The sequence below is a fragment of the Trachurus japonicus genome, chromosome 18 (genome assembly GCF_045865225.1).
Source record: "Trachurus japonicus isolate A0001 chromosome 18, Traja_1.0".
Taxonomy (NCBI): domain Eukaryota; kingdom Metazoa; phylum Chordata; class Actinopteri; order Carangiformes; family Carangidae; genus Trachurus; species Trachurus japonicus.
The window spans coordinates 29,848,867-29,867,539 of NC_140924.1; the positions used below are offsets into that span (position 1 = coordinate 29,848,867).

Below are 18,673 nucleotides of genomic sequence, written 5' to 3' on the forward strand. Positions count from 1 at the left end.
TTACTGACACCCAAATGACTCCAGCTCGGCTTTGAAGCGGTGCCAGGGACACTCGGGCCGTGCCAGAAAGATAGGCAGCTTGACTGGCACCTACAACGTCTAATGCCTCCAGTGAGCCAACGGCTTTTGAGGGGGAACTGTGCCACTGCCGAAGGCCTCCCAGGCCTGAGTCATTGGCTCGCTCGCATGTTTTCCTTGGCACTCGTATCTGCAGAACCTGCTCTTGAGGTAGAAAACTAATTATACTTCTCAAACTATTTTCATACCAACATTGTGATGACACAGTGTAGGTCAGTCCAGGGGAACAACAGCGCTGTCAGAGAATATTCTCCTCAGCTCAGCTCTGCTGGCTCACTTTGATGCACTCCACCACCAGCCAATCTGCTCCAACACTTTCACTTTGGATCTCGAGTGTTTTTTTGTTGTTGTTTTTTTTACACCGTGTTCAACGTTGCCACTGGGATGATGACAATTCAGATTTAATGATCCAATCAAATTTTATTCCACCTCAGCCCATGCTAAGTTAGTAACTGTGCCCTCAGCTTGCGGGCATCCCAGTGAAGTTGAATAACAACATTTTGTCCCACTTTGGCTCACGTCATTTGTGTTGATGTCTCTTTGTACGCGCTTTAATAAATGGAGTGTTAACACAGGCTAGACGTAGCGTGTCTTTGTTGTTTCAAAAGAGCAGTTTTGACATACTCTGACGGTGGAGCGTGCGGTTCACGACGAGGCTGGCGCTGGATTTCTTTAACCGGGGAATTCAAAGCAGACCAGCGCTCATTCAAATGAAGTAAGTTACTGTACTGTATGTAGTACACAGGTTGGTGTACAGTGTGCGAGCTGCAGGGGAACAATAGAGCAGTGACAGGAGGGAGGAGGGAGGACCACTGGTGCTTGTGCATACCTGGAAGAGGGTTCTTGCCTGGCTCATTGTTACTGGGACTTCCTGACTGCTGCGAGTCTGCAAACACACAGAGAGGAGGAGGGGACGTTAGTATATAGCACAGCAACATACCTTCCCAGCTAAAGCACCTTTTTTTTTTTCCGTGTCAGCATTGATTATTTCCAGCAAAGGCAAACATCCTGCAACTTTAAATAAAAAAACGGCAGATCCGAGCGTTGACTTCATTTATTATTAGCCTTTTGTTTTCTCACTGGTCGTCTTGAAGTAAAGGAATAAGAAACTCCTGTCAGCTCATACTGGACGACAACGTTCAGGACTTCATTCCTGGGTGCTTAAATGTTTTTTTCCTTATCTAGCAGTCAGGGGGAGCATACCTACTGTACATTACACAAGACAGTTTTGTTTCAACAGCATTATCATTAATGGGAGGGCAAACTGAAAAAAAAGAGGCTCTGTGTCTGACACAGGATAGCTTAAAAGTTTTTACCAGAAGACCTCTGGGTAATTTTTCAAAAGGGGCTAAGGGAGTGTTGGAGGGGGGGTGGATAGAGAATGTGTATAGTCCTGCTGTGCAAGGTACGAGCACAGAACAAAATGTGGTGCGAGGACAGGAGGGGCGGGAAAACACAAGGAAACATGAGTGGAATTCTTTCCACCGGCTCCGGTGCACAGGCTGTGGTATGAGACGGCCCGGAGTCGGACTGACGTCTTTTACCTCAAAGCCTCTATGGGAGGGGGATCTATCATTCCTCCAGCAAGCTCCTGCTCCGGTCCATCACCGGCAGCCATGACGCCTTTTATCTTTTTACACCACGCAACGCCGAAGTTGTGAAACACCCCAAATTAAGTAAATAATTAACCCGCTGTCGGATTTCGATACGTGCAAAGAGCGATTGGTGTTTCTTTTTTTGTTTTTTTAATAAAAACAAATGACTCATCCCCTAATGCAGCGAGGCCTCGCACCCATGCACCGACTGGCACTAGACTGATGCCTCAGCAGTGAATGGCAGTGTCTGAGCAGGACCCCCCGTAAGGACTCCAACTGGCCCGAGCCCACACAGACCCCCGAGCAGAGAGAGAGAGAGAGAGAGAGAGTTGAATGAGAACCAGCAGGGAGATTATCATCTACGCCTTTAACACGAGAGAGCCGAGACAAGAAGCTCGAAACAGTGAACTCAGATACCCTCGCCTTGCAACAACACCCCTTTTCCTGCCACGGCTCTCATGAGCTGTGTTACGGAGAGAAGGAAAGAGAGGGGGGGGGGGTGGAAGAGAGAGAGAGAGAGAGAGAGAGAGAGAGAAAGAGTGAGAGAGAGAAGAAAAAAAGTTGAAAGATTTATCCTTTTCTTGTTCTCTCTCTATGTCTCTCTCCCTCTCACTCTTGTTCCCCCTCTCCTAAATTTGACTATTAAACAGCACTGCAAAAACAGAATGTTCTTGGCTGAAGCTCAACAATGACAAAGTAGGGAGGGAACAGGACCATACGTTAAGGAGAAAAAAAATCCCCCTCTTTTCTGAGTGCTGGGCCCTAAAAACGTAGCAGAAACCTACAAGTTACGGTCTCATCATATATCTCAGTTCAGCTTCCGAAGAGTAGAATCCTGAGCCTGACTTGTGGGATAGTCCTACGGGTTTTCGGGGGATCTCTGTTCGATCTCGGAACAGTTTGAACATGTTTATTTTTGTCTGTTTCTCCGTCTACAAATTGCCCATCTCAATTTCCCAGAGCCAAACGTCATGTCTTCAAATTGCTTGTTTTGTCTGATTTGCCGCCCGAAGAGCGAAAGATATTCTCTTTACAATGATATAAAACAGAGAGGGAGAGTTAGGGTTCTTCCAATTGGAACGAGGACGACCACTGGCATCTGTCCTCGCTAAATCACTTAAAATGCTAATCAATTACCAAAATTGAAGATTAAGTTTCTGTTAATCATTTCAATACAAACATCTGTATTGCATTGCAAGTTGTGCACTCTCGAACATGTTCACGTCATTGTCTGGCCTCGGAGAAATACTTTCCTTCGCCTTGCACCAATAAGCAGTGGGTCCCTTTAGTTGCCCTCGACACACACACACACACACACACACACACACATAGACGCATATGCATACACACATTCTGTAAAGCAGCTTTTGTGGGTGAGCAGAGGCTTGTGTGGATTTGGCACAGCACATGTCCATAAAGTGATTGCAGGGAGCTCAGTGGCCTTGTCTCCCTGTCTTCTCCCGCCCCCATGCCATTTTCAGAGTCATCCATCAGTCTAGTTGTGACTGCCAACTCCACGTTCGCTCCCCGAGAACTGCTGAGAGCGAAAGAAACGAGCACGGAGGGGCGGGGGCGGGGGGGCGGGGGGGTGGATGGGGTCGGGGCGGTGGGCAGGGAGGCAGAGGAGAACGGTAGAGGAGGTGGACGCTGAAAAAAGGCGGTGACGGAGGAGGGGGAGGGTGGAGGTGGGAGCGGTGCGGCGGTACGTTCACACCGGATCAGAGTTTTTTCCTCTTTTATTCTTCCTCTCCTTCTTCTTCTTCTACGTCGGGCGAGGGCTGAACAGGCAACCATGACAAAAAGAGCAGATGGTCGTGGCAATTAGAGATCCCAGGAAGCATCTTCCAGCATGAGGCCCCACTGTAGCACCAGGAGAGACCACCTGGATGACTCAAGGTGGGATGCGAGCATATGGCGCATCTGCTGGGCCTGCACCAGACCTGGAAACACCTCCCCTATTGCATTACATTTTACCTTTGACCCAAGAAGGGCTGCTTCATGCTTCATCCAGGGTGATTTCATTATTTGGCAAAGGGCTTGCACATTTGTCTGGCTCTGTGTTATCTATTTCAGCCTTTTTTTTTTTTAAATCTACTCTGTTGTCTAACACCGCAGGTATTCAAATAAAGCATTATTCCTAATGAAGGAAAAGCTCATTCTGGATTATAGAAAGTCAGATTCAAGCGTAGATAGGTGTACAGTGAGTTTTATTCAGAAAAAGGCATTGGAATAAAGTGGCTGAAATGAAGTAAAGAAGTGAGATTAGAGTCCTGGTATCTGTATCTAAAAGGTGTCCTGTGCAGAAGCCTGGTCAATCTGATAGTCTTCAAATAAACACTAGTGTAACCTGTAAATAAACAGTTGTGGTGGAGGAGGCTGGGCTTTGCCCTGGAAGCTTGGCAGGGCTTGATCACAGAGCCAGACACCACAGACACACACTCTCTCCTGCACACACACACACACACACACACACATAAACACGCACGTACACACACGGCCCTTTTCCAAAAACAACATTTCTTGGCACCCTCCGTCCCTGCCACTTGTTTAAATAAACAAACTGGTTCATGAAGGAAGCGAAACAACAGTACCACGTATGAATCACATTATCTGCTGTTACTCAGCAAAAAAAGAAAAAAAAGGACGTAAAAGAGGAAAAAAAAGTAACAGAGGGGGCTTGTGGGTATTTTGGATGTGTCCACGAGTTCTTACACCTTCGTGTCCGGTGGGATACTTATCATACCACTGTAACGATTAGGGCAATTAGGGGTAATGGCAACAGAAATCTGGCTCGGGAAGAAAGTTTCTCAGTGCTTGTGAGGCGTCTCCACGCCCATGTGTGTTGCTCGCCTGGATTTTATAATCACTTAAACACTCACACACACTCTCCCTAACCCACCCACTCATTTTTTTGGCATGATACCCATTCTGTTCCCACTAAATTGCCGAACACGCATACACATACACACATGCAGTGTGGATTAAATTAGCCACACAGTTTGGGGAAACTTTCTTTTTCTTTTCTTTTTTTTTGGGGGTTGTTGTTTTTTTTTTCCTGACAGCGGCGGTGCACGTTCCTCGGGCCGCAAACACTTGCAGACGCGTACAGATATCCTTCCACAAAAAAACAGTGCGCACGCGCGACACGCACACCCTGCAGATGCATACCGCTGTCGACATTTCAGGAGGAGAAGCCTGTCTGGCAGCCATTTTATGCCGAGCGGGGTTCTGTGCACATGTATAGCACTCTGGCTGCCAGAGGCATGGGTCCCGAGCCAAGACGCATTTCAGCAGCCTGGGGAGGCGAGGGGAGGGGGGTGTGGAGGAGAGGTGGAGAGGGCTGGACTCCCAGAGAAGTAGGGAAACAGAGAGAGAGAGAGGGAGAGAAGGAGGAGAGGGGCAGAAAATATCGACCTAATTACGGAGCAGCTCCGATGCGTAATGTTTCGACAATACAGCTGCTCCTGAGTAAATATTTGATGTGGCCGAGCAGACTTTCTGCTCAGTGTCCTCCTGCTTTTCTTTCCTGTTCCGCTGCAGGAGACGCTGCTCTGTCCTTCGTTGGAAGTGCACAGTCCAAATATGACTCTGTGTGTGTGTGTATGAGTGTGTGTGTGCAGCACAGGGTCATGCAAGTCTTGACAGTATGCATAAATGACTGTACATGTGCCGGTATGTGTGTTTGTGTATGTACTGTATGTACGTGTGTGTGTGTGTGTGTGTGTGTGTGTATACTCTGTCCCGTGTCCTCCTCTGCTCCTGGTTTCTATCATTCACAGCTTTGTCGATGACCTCACAGCGCTCGGGCCGGCTTCCAGCAGCCAGCAGAACCTGCTCTCTTCTCCAAATCTCTTGTCTTTCTTCTCCTCCTCGCTATCTGTCCATCGCTGTCCCTGTGCCTGCAACAGTATCCGTCCTCCATTGTATCTTTTCATACCCGCCTGTGTGTATATCTACTATTCAGTGTGTATCTGTGACGATATCGTCTTATCCGGTGAAAAGTGCACACTATCTTTCTTGGAATTTAATGATTTTTTTTCGTCCATAATCTTCTTTTTTTTTAACACTTTTTCTTTCTTTTAATGTTTCCATCTGTGTTGGCGCTCTCTCCCCCCTTTGCTGCCTTTTTTTTTAATGCCCCCTCTCTTCTCTCTCTCTCTTTTTACCTCTTTGTCTCTCTATCTCTCTCTTCTCTCCCTCCCTCACGCTTTGTTGTCTAAACAAAGTGGCCTTTATCAGGATGAGCCGCAACCCAAACAAGCCAAACAAAAGATATGGGCGAGGAAATCTGCCCGCAGAAGAGGGAGGATCTTATCGTGCCAGCCATTGTGTGCCAGCCTGCCAACTGGCGATGCCCCCCACCGCCGACCCCTCCCTGCACTCACACACACACCAAATGCTGGCATCTCAGCCCCCCACCCCCCCACCCACCCGCCCGCCCACCCGGTCTCATGCATGGCAGTCTGCAAAGGGCTGGCACCTGACCTGGCCGAAAGGAGAGTGATGTTGACGCCAAGGGGTGAAGGGAAGACAAACGCAGCAGCCAAACGACGGACGCCATCTTGGGGCGGCATTGTCTCGGGGAAGCTTTGACGATGGCGGTGAAAGAAAAAAAAAAAAACCTAAACGCACACTTTCGCTTATCCGTTGAACTGTTTTCTCTGCGTTTGTTCGGCCGGGTGTTGAACTTGAGCACTTTTTTTTCTCTACAGTGTTTTATTGTTGGGTTCATAATGAGTGATACCTCTGCACGGACAGACATGGATAGGACTGTATTCCCTTTGACAAACTATGGCTGTGTTCCACCAGTGGTGCCCATACACTGTGTGACACTGTAATGATTATCTCATAATTGGAACAAGGCAAGTATTTCTTATTGGCTTAAAGGAGCACCTGGTAATCCGGATAGCTACCCTATCAAATGACTGCCACTGACGGCGGGGGGGTGGGGGGTGGGGGGGAATGCAGGTACAGTAGGATGAGTTACACACACAAACACACATAGGCACACACACATACACACACATACACACACACACACACACACACAGAGCAGAAAAGGAGAAAAGCAGGGAGAAAGTGAGAGGGGCAAAGTTGAAACGTCTGTGAGAACAATGACATTTTGCTTCTTTTCTCCAAGACAGACACCACAGACTTGTTCAATAGAGCAGGAGGGGACACACACACACCACACACACACACTACACACACACACACACACACTCGCATGCACACACAGTAGGACTGTCAGGGTTTTGAGACTTATGGAATCAAGTGGGATCCCAGCCCAGACAAGAACAATGACAAGCCATACAGTGTGTGTGTGTGTGTGTGCGCTCGCGGTTGACTGTGTGTGACCCAGCTCACTTGTATCTCCCTGTGTGCATGTGCTGCCGCCACCTCGGTGTGTACGGGCGTGCGTGCGGTGTGTGTTTGTTTCTAATCAGTGCATACTAATGCCGGTGAAGAGCGGGCCCTCTTTCTCTCTGCCGAGTCTCTGTGCCTTCTCCTCCGTAAACTCTCACGGCAGTGAAAAGAGGAGAGCATTTTAACCGAGCCGGGAGGACAACAGGCTCCTCATTGAGGTCACCAAACAGTGTGGACGGGGAGGGAGCGCATTCAGTGGCGAGTGGGCCTTGAACAAGGGACTGAATGGCCTGACGGATCATTAGCCACACCGGCCCGGGAGAGGAGAAGGAAGAACCTGGCCAGCACAAAGGGATACACAGCCACAAAACCAAAGATGCAGATGAGGGTTAAGCCATCTAAATTCAACTTCCCCACCTTTTAATTTGTGGAATAAAGTTTACCCACCTCGACACGGACGCACGCATCACATGCATATACTCGGCGTACGAACAGGGAGCTGAGAAAAACCGCGTAGGCCGTGCTACACGGGCACACACGCACACATACATGGATTCACATACACTGGTGCACAATCAAGGGGGAACACACACACACACACACACACACACGGCGTCCCGCAGTGAGCTGATCTGTGCCGTACATGTGCGGTGCAGTCAGCGACCGAGGTGCAGACAAACTGCACGACACGACACAGTGGCTCATCTGTCCCATGAAAAATGACCAGGCCGGCCTCCAATCAGCACACTGCGTCCCACTTAATGTTTCCACCTCCTCCCACTCTCTGTTTGTCCTTTTCTCACAATGTGGCCCTCTTTTTTATTACACTCCTTCTTTCTTCGCCTTTTACTGTATCCCCCTTTTCATCTTTTCCTCTCAGATTGCTGGCCAAATTTTCCTTTATGGCTCCTGGCACCATCAATTGCACTAAGTGCTACGACGCAGTTTATCTATACGATCAAAATAAATTCTGCTAATATAACCAAGTGGATTGAAGGGAAATCATTTTTGATAATCTTGTTAATCATTTAAGAAATGTAATCTCGAAATGTAATGTAATCTTCTATGAAATGCTTGCTAGATTTAGTGAAAATGTGTAAGTTTCTCATTTTCTCTCATTGTAAACAGCATCTTCTTGGATAAGAGCTTTTAGAAAGTGAAAACGAGCCATGTGAAGGCTTCACTTTGTGTTCTGGGAAACTGTTCTGACTTCTTTATGACATTTTATGGCCAAAACCAATAACTTATCAATGAGAAAACTGCATTAACAGATTGACGGATAATGAAAGTAATTCTTAGACGAAGCCTTTGAATTGTTTACAGTTTAAAAAAAAAGAAAAAAAGAAACCACATGGATTAGCTCGCCTGTCCAAAAGTGTGGGCTCATCATTCACAAGTTTAATCAGCGTCAAGTCTGGCCTGTGAGAAAAAAAGAAACAGTGCATCTGCGTGGAAACAATGGGCCCATCAATGGCCAACCTCGGCATCTTTCTGGTATGCACCAAACAAACAATTAGCTTTGTTGTGGCGTAATTGACTGGCAGGACCGGGTGGCATTTACATTCGCCCGCTGTTGCCACCCTGCCATTCGGCGGGACGGGGTAAGAAAGAATAGGTCCATATGAGGGTGGAAGGTTGGCCACATCTCCCTGGTACCAAGACACGGTGGGGTTTTTTTTCTCTCTCTCTCTCTCTCTCGACGGTGGCAAACTTCCAAGCAGGAGCGTTTTTTTTTTAATGCATGGCCGTGGAGGAAGGAGGGAAGGGAGGGAGGGTGGAGTGAGGACGAGACTATAGATTTCATTATGCATGCGTGTTTTCTCATTCATTGTAGTGGTGGGAAGGGGAGAGGGAGAGGGTAAGGGGTTTGTGGTGGGAGGGTTGTGGGGGGGCGGGGGAAACCAATGACATTCCGTCGTTGTAGTCCTCCTCCCACACACACACACACACACACACACACACACACACACACAAGGAGCAGTCTGGGAGCGAGCCGCTATAGGCTAATGAGGTGACACTCACCGTCTGGAGACTAGCCAAAACAGTCCATTAACTCCTAGCCAGTAGTTAAGAGGAGAAGAAGGAGAAAGGTGGTGGTGGGGAGGGTGGAGAGGAGAAAAGAGGAGGCGGATGAGAGGGGGAGAGGGTGAGGTGGGCGGCTAGCCGATGGGTTGGTGGGTGGAGCATGCAAGGGGGAGTAAAAAAAAAAAAAAAAAAGAAGAGAGTCTGAAGTCTTTCAGGATGTGAGGGTGGGGGGTATTTCTGCAGTTTTGTAGTTGTGAATGAACCAGCGGGGTGGCTGGTATGGGGGGGGGGGGGTGCTGTGCACGAGCGTTCACCGTCGGCGATTATGCTCTGTGGAGGCAGCTCTTGAGGAAAAAGTAAGACTGTGTGAGTGTGTGTGTGTGATGGAGTAGAGGTGGTGGGGTGGGCGGTAGATGCCATGAAAGAGAGAGGACAAGGGAGATAGATCCAAAACCCCCCAGTCAGGCAGACAGACCTTTGACAGAGGAGCTCTGTGATTCGCCTCTTTCATCTTCAGAACCCCCCCATCCAGTCGGATAATTATGAGACAAATGCAGCGGACCCCTGCTGCTTGAGTGGCAATGGGCATGGGAGGCCAGAAACACAGAGAGAGGGTTCAAACCTGCACGTCTCGACTGGTCCAGAGGGACGGGACGGGACGGGAGGGGAGGAGAGGGGGGGACAGAGGGGAATGAGAGATGGTGGGGGTGTTTAGGGGTCTGGGAAATTCCCCACTCTCCCAAGAGAGACAAGTTGGCCCACAGATCATAGTTCAGGGACAGCCTGGTTGTGATACTAGCGAGGCTTAACTGCTGTTAGCCACCAATTTCCTTTCAACTTCTACACACACACCCACACACACACACACTCATTTAAGAAAACACTGTTTTGGTTTTCAAACAAACTTTTCTGGAAATCATCTGAAATAAACTCCCAGATTTTTTTTTTTTTTTTTTTTGGGGACTTGCAGCTGGCGGAGTGCGCGTCTGAACCAGTTCACAACATGTTGTTTTATTAATGTATTTGATGGTGCTCTGGTCTGCACTGATAAGGGAGCACAGTTACCTACATCTTTATCTCACACCAGCCACGCTTACACCCTGAAGCAAACAGCCGTGCGCCACTCAATTGTATCCAACTACAAATTCCAGGAGAAAATCAATTTGTAAATCTGTAAAGAAGAAAAAAAATGGCTTTGAATCATGAAGTGATTTATGTGAAAATGATTTAAAATTTAGAAATAAGAGGAAAAACATGCAAGAAAAGAAAAAACTCTTATTGACGCCAGGACTTTCCGGTTTTAGTATTTTCAGATGAAAATCATTTTCTTGTCTTATTAAAGTTTCAGAGATGAGGCCGCTTCATTTTTCGACTGTGTAATATTGTGTCTGTGAGTCGCCTGCCAGTGATGTGTCAGTGATTGTCAGCGCTTACGACGCTGTCAGGCCTCAGCCAAGAGGAGTTCCCACTGGCTGAGAGCAGCAGGCCGAGCCAGGGCGACTGGGTGCTCCCTCACAGGGCAAAATGGCTCTCCTCCAGCTGGGCGAGAGGCCACTGAGGATCCCTGCCACCCATTGCCACTGTTTGCACTCCCTGAGCTCTGCCAAGCGAGCAGTGGTTAAAAAAAAAAAAGAAAAAGAAAGAAAACACACACACAAACACACACGCACGCACACACCTTAAACTGGGGACGTGGAAGGAATTATCCGATCATAGAATGCCACCACATCTAAGACCAGATCTTGGCCCAAAACAGACAAAGAAAACAAAGTGTGCACTCATTCAGACGATTTTGCTGGCACTGCTCCCCTGGAACAGGACATAGGGTGGAGAAAGAGAGAGGGGGGGGGGGGATCAACCACAGAGTTTAATGTGTCATTACAAGCATAAAAACAGACTACTGACATTGCCAACAGATGTCGAGCCAGTTTATTTTTGCCATTACAACTGCAGTAGGGAATAAAGCAGCAGGTGCAAAAGAACACAGTCTTGTAGCTTTCTTCTTTACTATCCTGGCTACTGTGCTTTCTGCTGCTGCTGCTGCATCATCATTTCTGCTGATCTGTTACTCCAGACATGCATCATGAGGTTACGGCTGATAGAACACTTAAATCCCTCCGTGATAGCATCCCTATCCAAATCTGGACAATGTGACGCCTGTTAAGTGTCAAAAACTACCACGGAATGTTCAATATGTGAACTTCCAGGTACTGAAACTCAGGTGTCCAGTCCAATGTGTTATTTACATATTACCTGCATGTGTCCCACATGGAGCAACATTCAAGACAGCCTTCCTTCTAATAAGAAGGAACACACTTCTCCGAGCTCACGACGTCCAATCGTGCAGTAATGAAGGAAAGATGTTTTAACTCTTTAGGGTGTAGGTTGTTCAGACGGAGGAGAGGGAGCTTGTTGGTGGTTTAAAAGCCGGCTGCCTGCCGCATGGCCAGTAAAAAAAAACCCTCCTTTCCTGTTAATGAGCCTGGAGACGGGGGCTTTCGGAGGCCCCCAGTCGGAGCTGGCCCGAATCAAAGCATCCGTGGGGATCAAGGCTCGGGGCCAAGAGGGTTTCTTGAGGGAGCGGGCTTCGGGTGTCTCTACTGGCACAAGCCCAGCGAGAGGAGCTTTTTTAGGGCAACCAGGGAAATGATGGGAGTAATTTCGCTGAAACCACGAATCTTATAAAGGAAAGTGTTGGTGGTTCTTGTAGAAATGGCCGCTGCGCCAGGTAAGTGCTCATTTGGTGAGCCACAGGAAGATGCAGAGCAGCAGTTTTTTTATAATAAAATAAAAAAAAACCCAGCATCATAAAACAGGTTCTCACATAAGTCAAGAGGAAGTGACAGCGGCTGTGCCCGCCACAAGGTCAGAGCGTTGGCAGTCGTCCAGAGACGGTGGAGCTCCTTCGCTCCTCGTGGACCCTCCAACTGTCTGGAGATCTGCAGCCAACAGCAGCCAAGGTGCAAAAGCATCTTTTGCTCTTTTGTGGTTGTTGGTCCCAGATGCGCAATTTAAACGCAAACATCCAGAGACTGGATACAGTCAACAGCCCCGTCGCTCGCCACAATAAAGTGCCATATAATCATGACAAAACATCTTGGTCTTACAGGAGATCAAAATGCAAATCTAATCTCTCAGGGTTACCAGAGTATTCCCTGTGCCACGCCACAAGCGCAGGATTTATAAATCATACTTAAGTGCATGCTAAGCGAGATATTCACAGCCACAGAGAGAGAGGGAGAGAGAGAGAGAACTCTATTCCACATTCCTGGCAGAAAAACAGAGAGCAAATCTGTTCTGTGCTACTAAGGCCTGCTGAGGCAGCCCCCTCTGCCACTGCAGCAATAACAACATGTGGTTTGGCTGCACAGCACCAGTTTACAGTGGGAAGAGGAGAGGCGCGAAATTAATTTCAGATTCTGTTGTTTGAGAGTCATAAACAATGTTACAGCAGAGCATGGCATCCAGAGAGGCAGCGCCAGTGTTTGGTCACATGTTTGAAGACATTACATCAGTGGCTTCTCAGCGTTTGGAGGATATTTATATAGATATATATATTAAAGAGAGGTATTACAGATCACATTTACTTGGCACAGTGTGGTCACATTGAACTCACTGTACGTGGAGCAGGAATGTGCGCATGCTGTGTCCTCAGGCGCGGCAGGCCTGGTCCCCCTTTGCTATTTAGAGCGAGACTTTGGAAGGGTTTTCATAGGAAATGGCTTGTGCTTGGTCTCACCTGGCAGGTTTTTCTGTTTGTTTGCCGCCTCCGCCTCGAACGCTGCGGTTTGGCGTTGACACGCTCGCTCTGATACAGTTAAGAAGGGAAGGCTTTTCTGTTAAAGCGAGTTTAAGTCGGGCTGTCCTCGGAGCTCTTGCTTCAGCCTTTCCCACGAGGCTCTCCCAACTATAATCTCTTGAAATATTTGCACAGATGACGGCAGCACTCGGCTGTTTTGACATGGAGCGGCATGAGTGAGATACTCGCAGTCACTTTTTCCATCGCTTTTTACTTCAGGAACAGGAATTCCCCCTTTTCCCGCTGTAACCGGCTCGCGACGCCTCCCACCAGCCCGTATAACTCCCAGCACTCCTTCCTCCACTTCCTCAGCCTGCTAGGATTTGTCCAGTCAGGGCCACGCCACAGGGGCCTTTACACCCGCCTCACAGCCAGCTCCCACAGCCCTCGCTTTCCACTCGTTCAAGCATGTTGTTTTCACTTTATCCGAGATGCCAAAAGTTCGTTCGCCGGGATCAGGGGGTGGGTGGGAGGGCAAACAGGGTTAGAGTAAATGCTGCAGGGGAGGAGGAGGGGGGGGGGGGGCAACGATTCCTGAGCATGGCGATGTTCATGTTTAATATCTCTGGCTGGGGTCGTGTCCGTGCTGCCAGGCTATAGAAGAGGTGGGTTATGTTTGTGTTTGACAGGGATTTGATTTTCTCGTTCATCACAATCACTCACCCGCGCCCCCTCCCTCACTGATGCCGGTTCAAGCTGCACACAAAAAAATCACAGCGCACACATGCTCGCACTCGCACACATTTTCCATTTTTACCTCTCTTAAACTCTTAGCGGTGGCCCCTCGGGCAGCCCGATGTGAACAGAAATATTACACTGTTGTCTTATGCAGCGATGATGTTTGCCTCCGAGTGCTTTTCCATTGTCTGACGTCCTCCCACCTCCTCATACCCCGTCCTTTAATGTCATCTCTTTCTCTCTCTGTGCTCCCTTCTTCATGCTGCTGACTTTCTTAATAACCAACCATAAAGGACACTTAGAGTGCTGCATATATTCTATATCATGAGCTTACCCATTAGCCTGTCAGTTTAATTCAGCAGCATGTGACCACTTTATATATATTTATTATATATATAAATATAATTCTCATTCTGCAAAGTGAAAAACTGTACGTCGTTCCAACTGGGAATACTTGAGAATTTCGGTCGCTTCACTTTGCACTGAAGTTAGTGTGAAATCTGTCCAAAGGCCATAAAAACATAATCTCCTCATACTAGCCACACTGTTGCATCATGGGAACTGGAAAGAATATCAAAGGGCCACCGCTGGAGCAAACTCTATAATCCCCCTCCTGGCAAGCATCTACATACATACATCTCTCCTTGCTTTAGTTTTTTTCTCCCCCTCCTGTGTGTATGTGCGTGTAGAAAACCATATCTCTTTACTGACACTGACAGCAACAACAGGCTTGTTGCAGTCACAGCTCTAGCAAGGTTGGCAGCCCTGCAGAAACACTTCCCATTTGCGGTGCGGGGCTTAGTCCAAGCCACTTGAACTTGGCAGAGCTCACCTGGAACAGCCTACCCGTAGGACTGCCACAGACTCCCCCCACACACCCCCACCCCCCCTCTCAGCCAAGGCAGGAGGCCTCACTGTAAACTACAACAGCTGAGGTCGGCCACACCTCCAGAAAACTGGCTACAACCGACTTCCGAGTATTTATCAAGGAAGAAGGAGGTGATAAGTTTTCATCAACCTTTTCCTGTTACGCTGGAACTGCTTGTTTTCAGCAAAAATATGTTTTTAATTAGTTGATACAAACACTTAAATGCTCAGGCATTCCCTCCAAATATAACCACGATCGTAGAAGAACTTGTTTCTGACTGGAACAAAGTTGATTAAATGTCCTGAACAGCACAGAAGCTACAGTACCTTCCACAAAGGACAGAGCTGTTCAAACAAGGTGACTTTTCTTTTTTTTTTTTTTTATCAATTGAGAGAGAATTACACAGATCATATGACACCATATGGAATTCTTTTTACACATAATGTATTTCCTTTGCAGGCGCTGTGAAAGGCGAGGCCTACAGGGAGTCCTCTTTAGGAGGAGGGGAGGAGAGAGAGAGGGAAAAAAAAAAAAAAAAACGCTGTATGTATGGTGAGGAGGGAGGGGGGTGGGGGGTCGGGGGGTTTAGTGGGGCGGTCCAAGCACGCTCAGCGAAAATATGCCTCATGCACTCGTTGAACTTGGGGCCTGCGCGGGCTTCTCTCAAGGTTACAGGAGAGGCCTGTGCAGAGAGAGGAGCAGGAGAAAGAAAGCATGCAGCCAGCGCTCCACACGCAACCAGCAAGCAGCTTTCCACTGCTTCTCAGAAACGCCTCATTGTCAGTTCCCTCATAAGCGCTCCGAGGTGTAAAAAATTAAAAGCTTGTGACAATTTTATGATCGTTTTTTTTTTTTTATCTAGTTAGTAGTATCTCAACCACAGCGAGCGTCTGACACTGACTCTTGCAAAGCAGAGTGTCTGTTGCTCAGATAACAGAAGCAGCGAGCGATCGCCTTTGACACCAGGTTTCCTTCCCTCCTCGGGGCCTGCCGGGACCCGGGCCGTGTATCCGCTGCCGCACCCCTGAGCCCTCGACCACACAAAGGTAGGAAGCGGCCGCCAAGGCAGGGCGCATTGTGACGAGGTCCACTAAATCACCTCTTGTTTCATCCAACCGCTATTTACGCACGTTTCGCCAAAGGAAACCATAAAGACAACAAGGCTCAGTAAAAAGAGGCTGTGCTGGACAGAAGGGAGCGCCGAGCTATTAGCTAATTGAACAACATGGATAGTTGGGAGTTTTGATGCGATACATCCACGCGCAAAGAGAGTGACACATTCACGAGGCCGTCGCGCAATGCAATCAAACGTATTGCAGTGTAATACAGCTGCAATAAATAGGACTGAGCCAGAGAGATGATGATTCGCCCTTCATTTCTACTGACGCACAGCGTCACATGTACATCATGTAATTTTCTTAATCTCCATGACACAGCTCAAACACAATATTGGATCCACTATTAACACTAAGAGTAAACAACACAACCCCCAGAGTAAAAGCTCTACACTGCCCCACTGTACAGGATTATACAGGTGTTATTATAATGTGTATGATATAATGAGTTCATGAGTGTGATCCACTGCAATGCACAGTAATTATACCCTATATATGCCGGTTATATATGTGATGGCATACAGCATTACGGTCTGTAAAATCAACATGTCAGAGCAGGGGTCAAAGGGCAATAGGTAGTAAACGTTGAGCTGAATGAATTGGTCACTTTGCCTTTCCTCAAGAATTAGCAGGCCATTAGCACCTCGTAAAAAGGGCCACTTCTCTGTTTTACAACAGATTGGACCCCGCTTCCGTACAAACAGCCAAGCAAAGTGATTCAATCACGGCTCTGGCGTAAATAAAAGCAAAACAGCCACAGTGGAATTATGTCTACATAGCCTACATCAATGGACAGATATTACTTTGATATAAGCTTATTAAAAGGGACCAAAAAACGCTTCTTCACAGTCAATCCCGGATCATTTTCCCCCCAAAAAAAAAAAAATCAAATTAGCATAAGATGAAGTGGGTCATTCTCATGTCTTGATTAAAGTAGGCCTCGGCTTTGCCCATGTGGCCGAGCCGCAGACTGCAAGTCGGGCTGGGCGCGCCGAAGGCCTTATCCAAGCCGCTTTCGTAAACAAGGGGAGGAGGGGAAGAAATAGCCCCGACCAACATAATAAAGGGAGCTTCAAAGCAGCCATAGAGGAGAATCAGTAGGAGTATTAGAAGCCACTTGGGGTTGTCAACGTGATGGCTTAGATGTCACTGGAGAACATCTTCACGGACGTAAAGCGGGCAAACAAATTAAGAGGGATGAGCTCGCACTTGGTGGATTAGTTTTTAGATTTATGGAGGCAACTCGGAGTCAATGCAGAGCAGGGGAGAAAACAAGTCAGTCAAAGCCGAGGAGACGTCCGCATGTGCACAGTCGGCGACTGAAGCACCTTTGCATATTTGTTTATAGTTTTTACTCAAGTTTCAGCATGTAACATTTGTTTTGGTCGTTTGATTGTGTTACTGTGATATAAAGAGCATCTGAGGTTCACTGAAACCGGCTCGACTCGACGGAGTGCTTCACATTGACGATTTCGACCTCATTTCCCCTTAGTTAACCCTGACAACTGTAGCACAGTCTGTTCGGTAAACACGACTGCACGGGAATGACTGTGTGTGTGTGTGTTGTGTGTCCTGATAGCAGGTTATGTGTGCTGAGCAGTAGCCCTGCGGCAGGCAATTGCTCATCAGCACTTCATAAAACAAGGGTGCGGTGCAGGTGCTATGCAGCGGGAACCTATAGAGTGAACTTCAACTGAGGTTGCGGTGCAGGTTTTGAGTCAGGAACAATTAAGGAATGCTTCAACCAAATGGCTGAAAGCGGGAGGGAGGGGGGGGGTTCGTTCTTCGTTCTTCACTGACACAAGACGGGAACAACCCTCAAATAAGTTTTAAATGCTTTGAGTGTTTCAACAGATGAATTTCGGCGCTGGCTTTCGGGGACAAAGTCCTGAGCAGCCAGCAACCCAAATGTGAGACGATGGGAAATGCACATGGAAGGGTATTTTTAGGCCGGCGCAATTTTCCTTGTGACACATTTACTGCAAAGGACCTGGAGAGTGATAACATGCGCAAACCACAGCGTGCCGAGGAGAGTGACAGCGATACTCGGGAGCCACAGGAGAGACAGGCCAATTAATGCCAAGAAGTCCTCAGAGTACAGCCCCCTGTATAATCCCACAACCTACTTTATGGGGGGAAAGCTCCCCTCTTTCGTTGATGTGTAGATCATTAATCACATTTCATATCAAAACGCCTATCCCTCGCCGCAAATATTCGTTCCCAAAACTCAAGAGCTATGTGTGTCAAATGCTCCTCTTCACCCGGGCGAAGCTACTCAAACTTTCCATGACCGGTTATCAAGAGAGACGACGAGCTGGTTAAAGTGCGTAAGATGTTTATTTTTGACAAAACACCCAAATCAAGAGAGTTGCATTTTTATAGCTGAAGTACCTTCAATCCCAGCGTTTCTCTGCCACCATGTGAAAAGACTGAAAATACACTTATGAAAAGAGCTTGCCAACATCATCGAAAGAAAAGAGTTAAGATGGTTTAAACTTCAATTTAACCAATTCCACTTAAAAGCCGCACGCTCAAAATTCTCGCTCAGCACACAGAACTGGCACTTGAGACATGAAAGGGCAGCTGTGACGTTTGGTTTACATTATATCTTAGTGGTTTCCACATTGTGGCCAGGGGATAAGCATCAGGAGAGGTTTATCTCTGTCACAGCGCTCTATGGAATATGTAAACACTATGTGTAATCAGCGCTGCAGTGAAATGGAGTGCAGGGGGGGAGGGGGGGTATGGGAAAGTGAAGTGCTTTAGGAATAAGCCGCCATCTTACTCCTTGAGCAAAAGGAAAGATAAGACATTGGGAGCAAAGCTGCAGGACCAATAACTCTGTACACTGTTGTTTTTGTGTTTTGTTTTTTACAGTGTTCTTTTACTTTAGAGAAAAACTGTATTGCATTGTTAGAAACTTAGGTGTTAACTTTCACTCTGCTGAAGACCTTCCCTCTCCTCTGTCCTCATCTCCTCTGTCTCTTGGCTTAACTCTTGTCAGAGTGTCTTTGTCCCCGTCACCCACCCCCGCGAGGCAGCGCTGCTCCTTTTTCTGTGGAAGACGGGCGCTCGTTTTAGACGAGGAGCCTCTCTCCCGTCTAGAGCCCAAGTTTTTAATATGGTGTCCAATCCAAGTGATTAAGCA

At 47.7% G+C, this 18,673-nt stretch overlaps 1 protein-coding gene across 16 annotated transcripts in view; it reads right to left on the minus strand.

Annotated features, from left to right (window-relative positions):
* The window catches only part of LOC146969602 (nuclear factor 1 B-type-like), a 70,611-nt gene that overhangs the window by 24,890 nt on the left and 27,048 nt on the right, over positions 1 to 18,673 (minus strand). For 9 of the 16 annotated variants that reach the window (XM_085759071.1, XM_085759062.1, XM_085759070.1 and 6 more), the window contains exon 3: positions 908 to 964. The exons of the other annotated variants lie outside the window; for them this stretch is intronic. In XM_085759071.1, the coding sequence (XP_085615197.1) occupies positions 908 to 964 (57 nt within the window). The remainder of the gene's footprint in view (positions 1 to 907; positions 965 to 18,673) is intronic. 16 annotated transcript variants of the gene reach the window in all.